The sequence below is a fragment of the Vicugna pacos genome, chromosome 18, assembly GCF_048564905.1.
Source record: "Vicugna pacos chromosome 18, VicPac4, whole genome shotgun sequence".
In the NCBI taxonomy this organism is placed as follows: Eukaryota; Metazoa; Chordata; class Mammalia; order Artiodactyla; family Camelidae; genus Vicugna; species Vicugna pacos.
This window is the reverse complement of record NC_133004.1, coordinates 23,325,654-23,338,934: the sequence shown is the minus strand read 5'-3', so window position 1 is coordinate 23,338,934 and position 13,281 is coordinate 23,325,654. Positions and strand designations below refer to the sequence as shown.

Genomic DNA, 13,281 nt, shown 5'->3' with positions numbered 1-13,281 from the left:
AATGGCTTCTGGGCTAAGATCAAATCTAGGCTGCTGCCAGGAAAACAGTCTAAAGATGAAGCCAAGACTTTGTTAAGACCTTGGAAAGATTTAAGGTGCTGCCTCAAATTCCTTTAAAGATCTTAAAAGCGTAAGAATTTTAAAGGCATGGTCCCACAACAGCTTCACAGGAAGCCCAAGGTGAAGACTTTATCTCAAAAAGACGTGAGAGTAGCTTTTCCAGTGGCATGAACCCCAATAAAATTCACAGGAAACTCAAAGTTTTAAAGAGAACTGTGGTAGCAAAAACACTGCTTGCTCGCTTGGACTGAAAGAGACAAAGACAGTGTAAAATGGGAAGAGGCCTTTGGGTTTTTCTTAGAAGGTCTACGAGGAGGAAGCTGGCTTGAGAGAACTACTCAGCTCTGCAAACACAGGTCACTGCTCATGAAAGGGACAGAGCAAAGAGCTCAGAGAGGGCAGCAAAGGAGAATCCCTCCCAGGGTTAGGACTAAGTCTGAATCAAAGAGCCAGCATCAGGCTGCATTTCAGAACTGCCACGGGCCAGTGTGCCTCCCATCTTCCATCTGTGAGTGAGGGAGTCCTTAGCAGTTCAGCAGAATGTCAGGTGTGTGGCGGTAAATAACCCGTGTCTCCTTATCCTCAAGCCTCAGCACTGAGAGGAGTGTACCCAAGAGGCTGTATTCCAGAAACCATGCCCAGGAACCTCACCCCACCTGAATCTGGTGAAGATGGTAAAGTAAGACCCTGGACTGGAGCCTGAGCCTAACACCACAGCGACCGAGACCTGCTCGGGGACTGAGTGGGGATAAGTGTATTTCTCATATGGAAGCAGCAAGGAAACATTGTGGCTAATGAGTAGATCATGCTGGTTTTTGAATGTCTCCATAAATTTTCAAAATTAATTCCATAAAAAAGGTATAATATGGGCCAACCTTAAGTGCCCTGCTCCTAAAGAACAGCAAACGGTGAAAGGGGCACCGAGTGAACTGAAGGGCAGGTTTGAAATGGCAGTTCAGCTTCTGCCTCGCTCTTAACCCTGGAACCCAGTCTCACGAGGGCAAGCTCAGGCCACAAAGACAGCTTAGGTGTTCCAGGGGAGGTGGTCCACCTGCCTGCCCCACCAAAGCCACAGCCCACCGCCAACATCAACCATCAGACATCAATGGATGAACCTTCAAGTGATTCCAGCCCCCCGCCTTTCAGCTGCCCCACCTGAAGCTGAGAGGAACAGGGGCCGGCTGTCTTGGCCACACTTTTCCTAAGAGCAGGTTGTGAACAAAATAAATGCCTATTTAAGCCACTCAACTTTGGGGAGTTTGTTAGGGAAAAACAGAAAAACAGGAAAGTGGATGAAAAAAGATAGTAAGAAATGTAACTTGAATATAGTAGAAACTGGTCTCCTATAAAGTGGAAAGTAACAAATGTTGAGATTAACTTATTCATGACAAAGTGCTGATGAGAAGTAGCAGATAGCTGAAAGACCTAAGAACTAGTGAGAAGGAAGGTACTTCAGAGTTCCCTCCAATTACAGCTTCTTACAAATAGGCATGTATTTCACAATTTCCCCTCAACTTTGAGGATAAGGAAGATGGGTAAGCAAGGAGACATAGGATTTGAAGTCTAATAACTGAAGAACAACTAGAAAGAGTCAGTTTACCAAAATCAGCCTTTTTACCTCATTTCAATTAACTGAACTTCTAAGACACAGGCAGCTTTGAGAACTTATTAATCTAGCACTCTTCATTTTGCTTTCCTCAGAGAGAAAAGAAAATATTATGGAACCATAAATGTAGTGTCCTTTGGCAGTATTTAAATTAAATACAATTTTTCCTTTACCTTACTTAAAAGCTTGTTGATAAGGGAAGGTAAGACTGTCTCAGCTTTTTATGTTATAGCACAATGCTTCTCCATATCACACAGATTGGCTTTGAACTTTTGAAATTCAAATTACTGATCTGTTATCCGTTTCTGATAAACCGATTGAATATTATCTAATTTTTCACAGCTGTACTCTTGAAAAATTTTCCTTGGATGGGATGAAATATTTATTTCATTAATTACATATTAAGCTAGAGAATACAGCTAAGCATCTCCCTTTTTAAGTAAAAGGAGGTAGACACAGGGAGCTGAGAATGCAGGATCTACACCAAGAACAAGATCGGCACCAGTGTTACACACAGGAACCAAGCCAAAAGAGGACTTCATCATGAACCATGAGATGATGGATTAGAGAGGCTTCCAAAGAGGAAGGTTGAACTAATCTTCTCCAGGCTTAATCTTTTGCCTCAAGATAGTGAAATCTATGGATGAGTCTATGAATTATAATGAGTGCAACATAATGAAGTCTACTGCAGACTAAGTCAGCAGATCCCGTGACCATGATTTGACGAAAAGTGGAGTGAAGTGGGAGGTACTGGGTGAGAAACTAAAGGTCTGAATTGGGGGGGGAGGAATGGACTTTATCTTTGCAAGCCTACTTTCTGTCATGTCACAGAGTCAGCAAGGCATAAGCTGGCCACAGGCCCCTTTAGGAAGCAGCAAATCTCCGCAGAAGTAGTTACAGACATCCCACGACACTGACTTTTTATTACTATGTAAAACAACTCGTAATATGCAAGATGACTCGGAAACAGGTCTCATAACATATGAATTGGTACTGGCAAAAAACAGACATAGATCAACACATCACCACTGAGAATCTAAAAGAAACTCTCACATTTACGGTCAGTTGACTCTCAATACTAGTGTCAAATAACTGAATGAGACATTAATAGTCTTTTTAACAAATGGTACTGGGACAACTGGATATCCACATGCAAAAGAACAAAATTCGACCTCTACCTCATACAATATATATAAAACTAACTCAAAATCAAAGAGCTGAATCTACAAAATTCTTAGAAGAAAACACACGTGTGTGTCTTCATGACTGGACCTGGCACTCGTTTCTTAGGTAGGACAGTAAAAACAGAAGTAGATTAACTGAACTTCATCAATGTTAAAAGCTTCTACTCTTCAAAAGACAACATCAAGAAGGTAAGAAGGCAAGCTCCTGAGCAGGAGAAAACACTTGAAAATCCTACATCTGATCAAAGACTTGCACCCAGGATACAAAAAGAACTCTTACAATTCAATCATAAAAAGACAATCCAATTTTAAAACGGGCAAAAACCTGAACAGACAGGTCTTCAAAGAAGATACACAAATGGATAAGCACATGAAAAGACCCCCAACATTCTCAGTCATCAGAAAAATGCAAACCAAAACCACAATGAGATGCCAGTTCACACCTACCAGGAGAGCTAATGACCAGTGCTGACAGGAATGCATACAAATTGGGAGAATTACACACTTTGGATAAAAATGTTAAATGGTGCAGCCACTCTGGAAAACACTATGGCAGTTCCTCAAAAGGTTAAACAGAGTTACCATATGACCCATATGACAGCATTTCCATTCTTAAGTATATTCCCCAAAGAAATGAAAACATGTTTACACCAAAACTTGGACAGAAATGTTCACAGGAGCATTATTAACAAGAGCCAAAAAGCAGAGGCAACCCAAAGGTCCATCAACTGATGGATGGATAAACGGTTTAGCCCCACAACCGAGTACTGTTTGACAATAAACAGAAATGGAAATACTGACAAACGCTGTAACATGGATGAACCTTGAAGATGTTTTGTCAAATGAAAAAAGCTAATCATGAAGGACCACACAGCATGTGATTCCACTCACGTGAAACACCCAGAATAGGCACATCTATAGAGACACAAGTCAGCCTGGTGGCTGCCGGGGGCTGAAGGGGACGGAGGCTGGGGGTGATGGCCAAGGGATGCAGGCTTTCTTTTTGGGGTGATGGGAATGTTCTAAAATTGATTGTGGTGACAGCTGCACATCTCTGAATATACCAGGAGATACTAACTATGCATCCTAAATGGGTGAATTACATGATACGTGAATTTTTTTTTTTTTTTGGTGGGAGGAAGTAATTAGGTTTTACTTATTTATTTTTAGAGGAGGTACAGGGGATCGAACCCAGGACCTTGTGTACGCTAAGCATGCACTCTACCACTTAAGTTATGCAATCCCCCCTATAATATGTGAATTATATCTCAATAAAGTTAAAAAAAAATCCAAAGGCAGGATCTAGACAATTTTCTTAATTCTCTATTTTGGGTGTACATTCATGATCTGAACTTCTCCATGCTTTCACGACATATGTAAAATGAAGAGAAAATGAAGGTGATACCTAACTCCAACTGGTTTGTATAATGACCTTTCTGCACAAGTTACTCTGAAATCCATGAAATAAATACACACAGATTCTATATCCATTGACAAAAGTGAAGATGCGACATGACAATTTTCTGGAACATGCCATGAAACATTATCCTCTGATTTTATCTAGCTTGCCTTATTGTGGTGAGAGATCACTAAAAAAATACTGTTCAATAGGAAAAAAAGTTAACTTCTGTGAGGAAAGATGTGTAACTCTCAAATTCTCTAAGGGAAAATATTATAAGAAAAAAACATATAAAGAAATGGCAGAATGAAAGTCAAAGTTTAAGGAAAATGTGCATCATAAAGATAATAAAAGTGTAATTATAATGAAGATACAAAAGAAAGCTGTCCCTGAAAAGCTAGTGTCCTGCAACACTCTGCGCTGCACATTCACGGCTGACGTGCTGAATTTCATACATACTGGGTTCGCAGTTTCATGTGATTTCCTCTCTGAATCCTGTCTCTCGTTTTCTGAATTAGTCTGATGATGTGCTGTCACCTCCAGGGAAGCTTCCAACATGGACACTTTCTTTTGGGTGTCAGTCAGCTCTTGTTGAAGCTGTCTCATACAGGCCTAAAAAGATAACTCTGTTACTGATTTTTAAGTCACCTTATCATTAAGTTATGTTAATAATACATAACTCCAACATATGGATTTTGAGAACTATCCCCACAGACATCAATTCACCTTCTTTTCCTCATAGGTACACATTCCTGTTTACAGAATTTCATTAAAGATACAGAAGGCATGACCCTCCTGCTTTATTGACAGTTAAGTTAACTTAGACAATGGATGCAGCCCCACCAGCCATTCTCTGCCCCTCCCAGGAAATGGCCAAGCTTTACCCCCACTGAAGTCTCAAACAGAAACAGGTGTGTGGGTGGGATGAGTGGTGGTAAATTCCACACTGTGGAACATTCTCCCTCTTTCTCATTAGAGGCTTAAGTTCAGAGTTCTTCACATATTCAATCTGGTGTTTAAATTCTTCCAATAGACTCCTATCTCACAATAAAAATGAGGTTATTCCAATGGCCTTTGGGGACCTGAGACAACCTGGCCTCCCCTGCCTCCTGGACTGCAGCTCCTAAAGCTCCCCCCACCCCTCCCACTCATTCCCTTCCTGCCACTCAGGAATCTGGCTGCTCCTCCTCAGTCTGAAAAGGGGACCCCAATGCCAAACTCGTACACCACAGAGCGCTCCAGTTCCTCTCTACTGGACAAACTTAGACCCAAATGACTAACTGAGCCTCGAAATGAGAATTGTGAGCACATTATTTGAAAAAATATTCAAAGTAAATTATAAATAGAACAGGGGAGACTAAGTCAAACACAGTTTTGCTAAAATTTACATTTGTCCCAAATTATGACTGAATGAAAAGTAGATGCCTTTTAGGAGTGGAGAGGTCATGACAATGCATGATTTGAGATGGAAATATTTCTAAATTTAATTCCAATTGACATGAATAAAAATAAAATTATATCAACTAAAAATACATGAAAAGCAACTGAACGAAAAGTACTGCAAGATACAGCATTTACACATCAGTTCATCTGGGAAATCTGGATTTGACTGTCAAGGTAATCCACACAATTGAATCTCTTCTTTTTTTTTTTTTGTTCACACAATTGAATCTTAATTTCAAAATACTCATTTTAGGTCTGAGCATTTCATTTATCTGCTTCATCATGATACTAAAATGTGGTGACAGAATGATTAAAATGACTTGGGCACTGTAAGAGTAAACTACTAAGACCTGCCGGTATCTATCAACAACTTATAGCTTAATCTCTCAATTTCAAGTGACACAGCATCTTTACTCAAAGTAAAGCACCTCTCAGGTCTAATTCTTGTTTGCTGGATACAAGATATACTTTTAGGCTGCTTTACAGTGTATATATTTATAGCCCACACATTTCTTATATTCAACTAGTTTGAACATTCAGCTTTCATCAGATACTACTTTGAATTTTCTCTTAGGAAGTCTGAAAATTAGCTCCCTTTCTGGGTACTTACTTTCATTTCTGCTCTGTCAGTTACATACTGATACAGTCTGTCCTTTAAACACTTGTATTCATTGACTAATTCCTTGTTTCCTTCCTCCAGCATCAGAACTCGTTTGCTCATGGCTTCAAGTCTTCCCATGTGATCCGGAAACGCCTCTGGTATATTAAGTATTGTCTTTTTCCTTTTGGCCTCATTTTGAGCAACTTCCAGTTGCTGTCGAAGCAACATGTTTTCACTTTCTAGTTCACGTACTCTCTCTTCCAAGAATTCCTGCTTTCCAATGTATTTGTTGACTTCCCCTTGTTTGCTCTGAGACAAGGATTCAGTTTCTTTCTTTGAACACTGGGCTTGGCCTCGGTCTCTATGCACACATTGTAATACCAACGTCGTTGGTCTAAGAGCATATCTCCTGGGATGGAGCTCAATTTCTTGGCCACGGATTTGACTTTCAGCTTCAGGAAGTTGCTGAGGAAGCACCTCGCAGTTATCTTCTGGGTCAGGCAGCTCAAAATCCATTGTGTCCTGTAAGTGAAACCCCTCATCTCTTACTCTTTGAACTGTACTCAATAAACTGACATATCATCATTTCCTTTGAAGTGAAAGAATAATCTCTAAGTTTATACAACAAAAAGTTTGCAATAACTGGGTATCCAACTGGAAGAACTTAAGGTGGATACAAATCTCAAACTTTAAACAAGCAGAAATCCCCAAAAGTTCAAAAACTTAATTAAAGACAGTGAATCCACAAAAGTAAAAAAGAAACCACAAAAGGATGTTTAAGAAGCTCAGAACTGGGAAGGCCTTTCTTTCTCTGAAATACAACAAACCCAAGAGGCTTAAAAAATGAGTAAATCTGACTACACTTAAAAATTATATCTGACATCTAACCTTTACAGCTACCCCCAAAGTAAGAGCCTTAGCTCGGTATATATTTGGACAGGTTAAATTTCTGAAAAAAAATTTTTCCTGAGAATATTCCATAAATATTCTCCCTTTCTAACATTTTTAGAGCGAGTTATAAGAATTACATCTACGGATAAGTGATAAATCTAAGCACTGTACTAAGCACGTATACAAACATCAGTTAACTCAGTTAGCTGTGACAATTCTGGAATAAAGGGTTAAAAGCACAAGCAAGCTGCACAGTTTCCACCAGGGCTTCTGACTCTCTTGACTGTTACACCAAACCAAAGCTACTTCTCTAGGATAAATATATAAACACAAGAGAAGCCTTCTATTTCCCTAATGGTGAATACACTGAAGGTAATGGAGGTCAAATTTACAGAGCTCTTCTTAGAAAATCAGGAGACTATTTGCTTCTGCAATAATTTTTATTTTTTCTTCATGGTGTTTATAACAGTGATGGATGTGAAATAGTAGGGAAATACAGTGAACTGTTTCATTAAAAATAAAATACTGATCAATAAATTATCACTAAGTATAGGTTATGGCATGTCTGTCACTATATTCAAAAGCTCCTTGTACTGAAATCGGATACCACATGGAGCAGAGCGTTACTTTTTATCACACATAGGAGAATGACACCCAAACTACGCTTTCTGAACTGGCTATACTTTTTCCTCCTTACCATCAGTGGAAATGATAAAGTAACTTCTCCATTCATCTATCAAAGGAGTGGGATCACTGCCAGAAACTAGAATGCCTGCTGTTACTAGCAACAGTTTTGAGATAATGGGAAGTACATCAATTCCTATGGGAAATATGAACAGCCTCTCCTTGGATGAGGCCATTGTGAATGTCACTATTTCACTGTTGCAGGCAAATGGATTTGAATTCAAAATATTGCTTTACCCAATGAACCAGAAATGAAACTCCCAGAAAATATAGTTACATATATAGGCTTTTAAAACCCTCTATACTTTCTGTACCTATAGTATTGGTTTTTAAACTATGTAAGTATACAAATTCATACACACACACATCTTTGAAGATGACTAAAGAAAATAACTCAGCATTCACTTTCTTAATAGCCTTTTCTGCCTCCTTTTGTTGGGAAAGATGATGGGCCAGGATTTCATCTTGTATTACTCTGGCATTCTGCTCTCGAGAAAGTTGTCTCTGAGCATCATTTCGCTCTTCTAAAACCTGGAGATATATTTCATTAGGTTTTGGGTTTTATACCATGAAAAACAGTAAAAAAAAAAGCTTAGGAGGGGAATCTTCAAAAAAAATTTTTTTAAACTGTTAAAAAGAAGTAGCCTTTTTAAGCACAGGTATCTTTAATGCACATAAGTAACTCAAATTCTAATATATATGACAGCTAAATTTATCACAGAGCAAAAACACAAGGGATGTAGTATCATGAAAGAAAAAGGTTTTTTTTAACACTTTCTTTAAATTGAGTTATAGTCATTTTACAATGTTGTGTCAAATTTCAGTGTAGAGCACAATTTTTCAGTTGTACATGAATATACATATATTCATTGTGACTTTTTTTGTTGTGAGCTACCACAAGATCTTGTATATATTTCCCTGTGCTATATACAGTATAATCTTGTTTATCTATTCTGCATATGCCTGTCAGTATCTACAGATTTTGAAATTCCAGTGAAAGAAAATTTCTTTATAAGGCATTTAACCAATTCCATCACAGTCTCAAGGCAATTCAGCCTGGATTTTAACTTCAAAAAGCCAAAATTAACTCATGGATTTGAATTAGACTGGTTACTTTGTTGAATGGACCAAAACCGTCAATCCTTATGTTAATGATTAAGCTCAATTTAACTTCCATTCCTTCATTCAGAAAAGACACAGAGCATCTATTAGATGCCAAGTACACCAAGAAATTAGTAAGTTAAGCTCTAAATGTCATAGTTCATATTTAGGATGAGATAACTTTAATCTGTTTTAAATGAAAATATAGATTAATTCAAAAGAATATTATAAATAACATCGATGAAACAGTGTTACAGATACAAAATTTTCACAAAAGACAAATTTACCTGATTTGGTTTATTCCTTATGCTCTTCAGTTTGCATTCTAGTGCTCGGACAGTGATTTCAAGTTGTTGTTTCAGGTAAACTTGCTCGTGGTATTGTTTCTCTTTTCTTTCTAAGTCATCCTTAGTTTTTTCATATAACATATAAGCATTTTTCTTCTTCTTTGCTTCTTGTTCTAATTTGAATCTGCAGTGAAATATGCTTACCTTAAAATTTATTTTCTTAGAAAATAAAAAGTTCATTTTATGATCTGGTTCTTCACATGCTGATTTATTACACTAATGGAATTTCTATCTTCTCAATTTTTTTTTCATTTCTAAGTCTCACATTCTAAATTCCTGAATCTCTTCATAAAGATATATATAGATATATATATATATATTTGAAAAGTAGCAATGAAAAGACATAATGCTACTGAGTTTCAGTCAAGAGTAACTCTGGTCAATAGTGTAGGAAAGAAATTTTGCAATTATTCAGTAAGGTTTGAATTGAAAATTACCCTTTTTTTCCCCACATAGTCATAAATTACTCCTTCCTTAGGACAGAGAATGTAGTTATTAATTAAAAGAGAAGTTGCTATTTAGAAACAGGTTTATAAGTTCATGAGAAATAAAATTTCAACTTCATGAGATACTACAGGGACTCCTACATGATCTCCAGGGGAAGGTACCATCCACAGAAGTCTTTTCCAGAACACAGACCCGCTAATTAGCATAATCCAAGGCGAGGCTGGGGAGTCTACTCCCTGATGCCCTACACTTTATGTTTCTCCTTTTACAGCACTTTGAACTTCCCTTGTTGAATATTATTTACTTAGTAAATCATTTTTAAATCCCTTTTGGTACAAGGCAGGATCCCTATTTAGTAATTAAGAAATAAAGAGTAATCCGTGCTTTCAGCATAGACCTTTGAACTAATCTTATCTCTGTATGAGAGAGATGCTGAATAAACTAACCAGTAATCACTCTCCACTTTACTTTTTAGTCCATCCATTTATATGTTAAGAATCAAAATGCATAAATTTTTTTTAAAGTTTCTGCCTTGAGAAAAATGGTCATTTCATAATTCTGCAAGTGGGAATGTAAAGTAATATAAACTTTCTGGAGGACAATTGAGAGATAAGGATCAAAGATTTTTTTTAATGAAATATAGAATCAGCGTGTATATGTGTGTGTGTGCGTGTGTGAGTGTATGTATATATATATATATATATATATATGTTATTTCCACAAGTCTCTTATTCCACAATATTAATGAAATTTTCTCCCCTGTACAATCCCAAAAGGTAAGTTAGCAATTTTAAGACTTCTCCTACATACCTACAGTATTAAAGTAAATATAAAGAGTTCAAATATTTCTTTAAAACCAAGAAATTCAGTACCTCATGCTGCAGAGCTCTCGTTCCCACTCCACATTTTGAAGTTTTAACTGTGATTTTCCTTCTCTTGTTTTCAACAGTTCTGTTTGTAGCCAGTTCACCTTATTTTCCATTTCTTTGATTTTTCCTCTAAGTAGTGCACAGTCAGATTCTTTCAGTTCTATTGATCTCAATGAATGAACTGGATCCTGAATTTTCAATAACCTATCAGAATCTGCATTAGGAAGAAAACAAAAATAGAAACAAAATATATGAATAATTTTTGTGTATCCAGGACTGTGCATTTTCACATTCATTCATTCATATATTGAACAAATGGATATTGAGCATCTATAACATGAAAGACATTCTTCTAAGCTCTGCAGATATTAAAAGAATGACAAAGTAATACTATGAACATTAAGCAAATAAATTTGACAGTTCTGATGAAGTGGGTAAAATTCCTTGAGAGAGAGAAATTACAAAAGCTCAATTAAGAAAGAACAAATAAGCTAAAAAGCCCTATATCTTAACAACCAAAACACAAGTCCTATTTAAAGACCTCACGACAAAGAAAATTCCAGTCCCAATGGTTACACTGGTGAATTCTACCAAGTATTTTAGGAAAATTTTATACCAACTCTACACAAATTCTCCTCAAAAAACAAAGAGGAAGAGATATGTCCTCATTCTATAAAACTAACATTACCCTGAATCCAAAACCAGACAAAGATATCACAAGAAAGAAAACTAATGTCATGAAAATGGAGGTAAAAATTTTAAACAAAACATTAGCAAATTAAACCCAATAATACAGGAAAATTCATCACGACCAAGTGGGGTGTATCCCAAGAATGCAGGGCTGTTTTCACACATAAAAATCAATATTATTCATCATATTAACAAACTAAAAAAGAAACCATATGATCATGTCAGTGGATAAAGGGAGGCACCTGCCAAACCTCCATATCGATTCCTGATAAAAACTTCCAGCAAACTAGGAACCAAGGGAACGTCTTCACTATGACAAAGATCTGTGCTAACCCTACAGCTGACACCATATGCAATGGTGAAAAACGGAATGCTTTTCCCAGAAGGTGAGGAACCGGACGGGAATGGCTTCTCTTACTCCTTCTATTCAGCACTATACTGGAGCCAGTGCAATCAGGCAAAATAAAGAACCAAAAGACATGTAGATGGGAAATGAAGAGGTAAAACTGTGCTAATCAGCGGGCAATATGATTACATGGTGCGAGTCAGCTAACTCCAATCTGTGGGCCAGGTTGCTTCCTTTGGTAAATACAGTTTTACTGAAATACAGCCACGTCCATTAACTTGTGTATTGTCTATGGCTACTCTTGTTGCAACAATGACAGAGCTGATAAGCTGTGACAGAGAATGTATTTATTGGCTTCAAGTCTTAAATGTGAACTGTCTTTAGTAAGACAGTAGTTTAAAGAAGAAAAAGCTTGACCACCTTTGGTTACGTAGAAAATCTGAGAGAATCCATAAAAAGGCTACCAGAACTAATAAATGGGTTCAGCCAGGTTGGAGGGCACAGAGTCAGTATATAGAAATCAACTGTATTTCTATCATTAGAAACTAAAATTTAAAATACATTATTTTAAAACAAATAAATAAAAATACACTACTTATAACTGCACTGAAAAATAAGAAATACAGGTAAGCTCATAAAAGACGGAAAGACCCAGACACTAAAAACTCTAAAATATTACTGAGAAAATCATGGAAGACCTAAACGGAGAAATACTCTGTTCGGGGTTAAAAATTTCATATTGTTAAGAAGTCAGTTCTCCCCAAATTAATCTACAGATTCAACATAATCTACATCTCATTTCCAGGACACTAGCAGACTTTTTTTTTTTTTTTTTACATTGACAAGCTGATTCCAAAATTCATGTGGAAAGAAGGGTAATAAAAATGAAACAAGATGAAGCCAGAGGACTGTGGCCTTTAACTATGGAGCTGTGAGAAGCAGTAGCTGGATTTTAAGCAAGGGGGTAACAAAGATCTGAATTTTAAAAACTATCTAGTAATCATGGTTGCCGCGTAGACCAAGGTTCCAGGAGGCGGACAGCATAGAAGAAAGTCCTGAGGTGATTTCAGTGTTCTAGGAGGGAAGCAGTGATAACCTGACCTTGGGTGAAGGCATAGGGGCAGCAGAGTCAACAGAAAGCACAGGAAGTGGGAATGGTCACAGCCCCTGGCTGGCAGCACACAACACGTCTGCTTCTGCTTTAACACAAAGCAGGTTTCTGAGACGCAGCGGACTGTAATGTATCCTTGCTCCCTGGGGCAGTACTAGGTGTGCACACGTTACCACGAGATACTTAAAAAGGCTGTGTAGTCATGCGGGGGTCCTACCTTTACTCTCCGGGCCAAGTTGTTTGATTAGCCTCAGGGTACTCTTACAATTAGGGTAAAGCGACTTGTGATCCTCAGAAGCTGTTTTCGGTGACAGAGTTAAGTCATCGAGGTCATCCACAGAATTAATCTGCTCTCTGACCTACAAATAAATAATGCTATTTCACAGTGTCTCCAACATAGTTATAAAATATGCTTAGTGTCCAGAGGTGATAAATATCCATCTTTTTATGAGAGCAAAAACACAGACACTTCTCGAAAGAACTGACTTTTGACAAAAGGCTA

The 13,281-nt window shown here is 37.5% G+C and overlaps 1 protein-coding gene across 1 annotated transcript in view; it reads right to left on the bottom strand.

The window, feature by feature from the left end:
* LOC107035108 (coiled-coil domain-containing protein 144A-like) overlaps positions 1-13,281 on the bottom strand; it is a 55,369-nt gene that overhangs the window by 10,762 nt on the left and 31,326 nt on the right. Inside the window, exons 23-27 of the mRNA XM_072942143.1 lie at positions 12,997-13,138; positions 10,636-10,846; positions 9,257-9,440; positions 6,303-6,815; positions 4,709-4,861 (exon numbers count right to left, since the gene is read on the bottom strand). Coding sequence (XP_072798244.1) covers positions 4,709-4,861; positions 6,303-6,815; positions 9,257-9,440; positions 10,636-10,846; positions 12,997-13,138 — 1,203 coding nt within the window. The remainder of the gene's footprint in view (positions 1-4,708; positions 4,862-6,302; positions 6,816-9,256; positions 9,441-10,635; positions 10,847-12,996; positions 13,139-13,281) is intronic.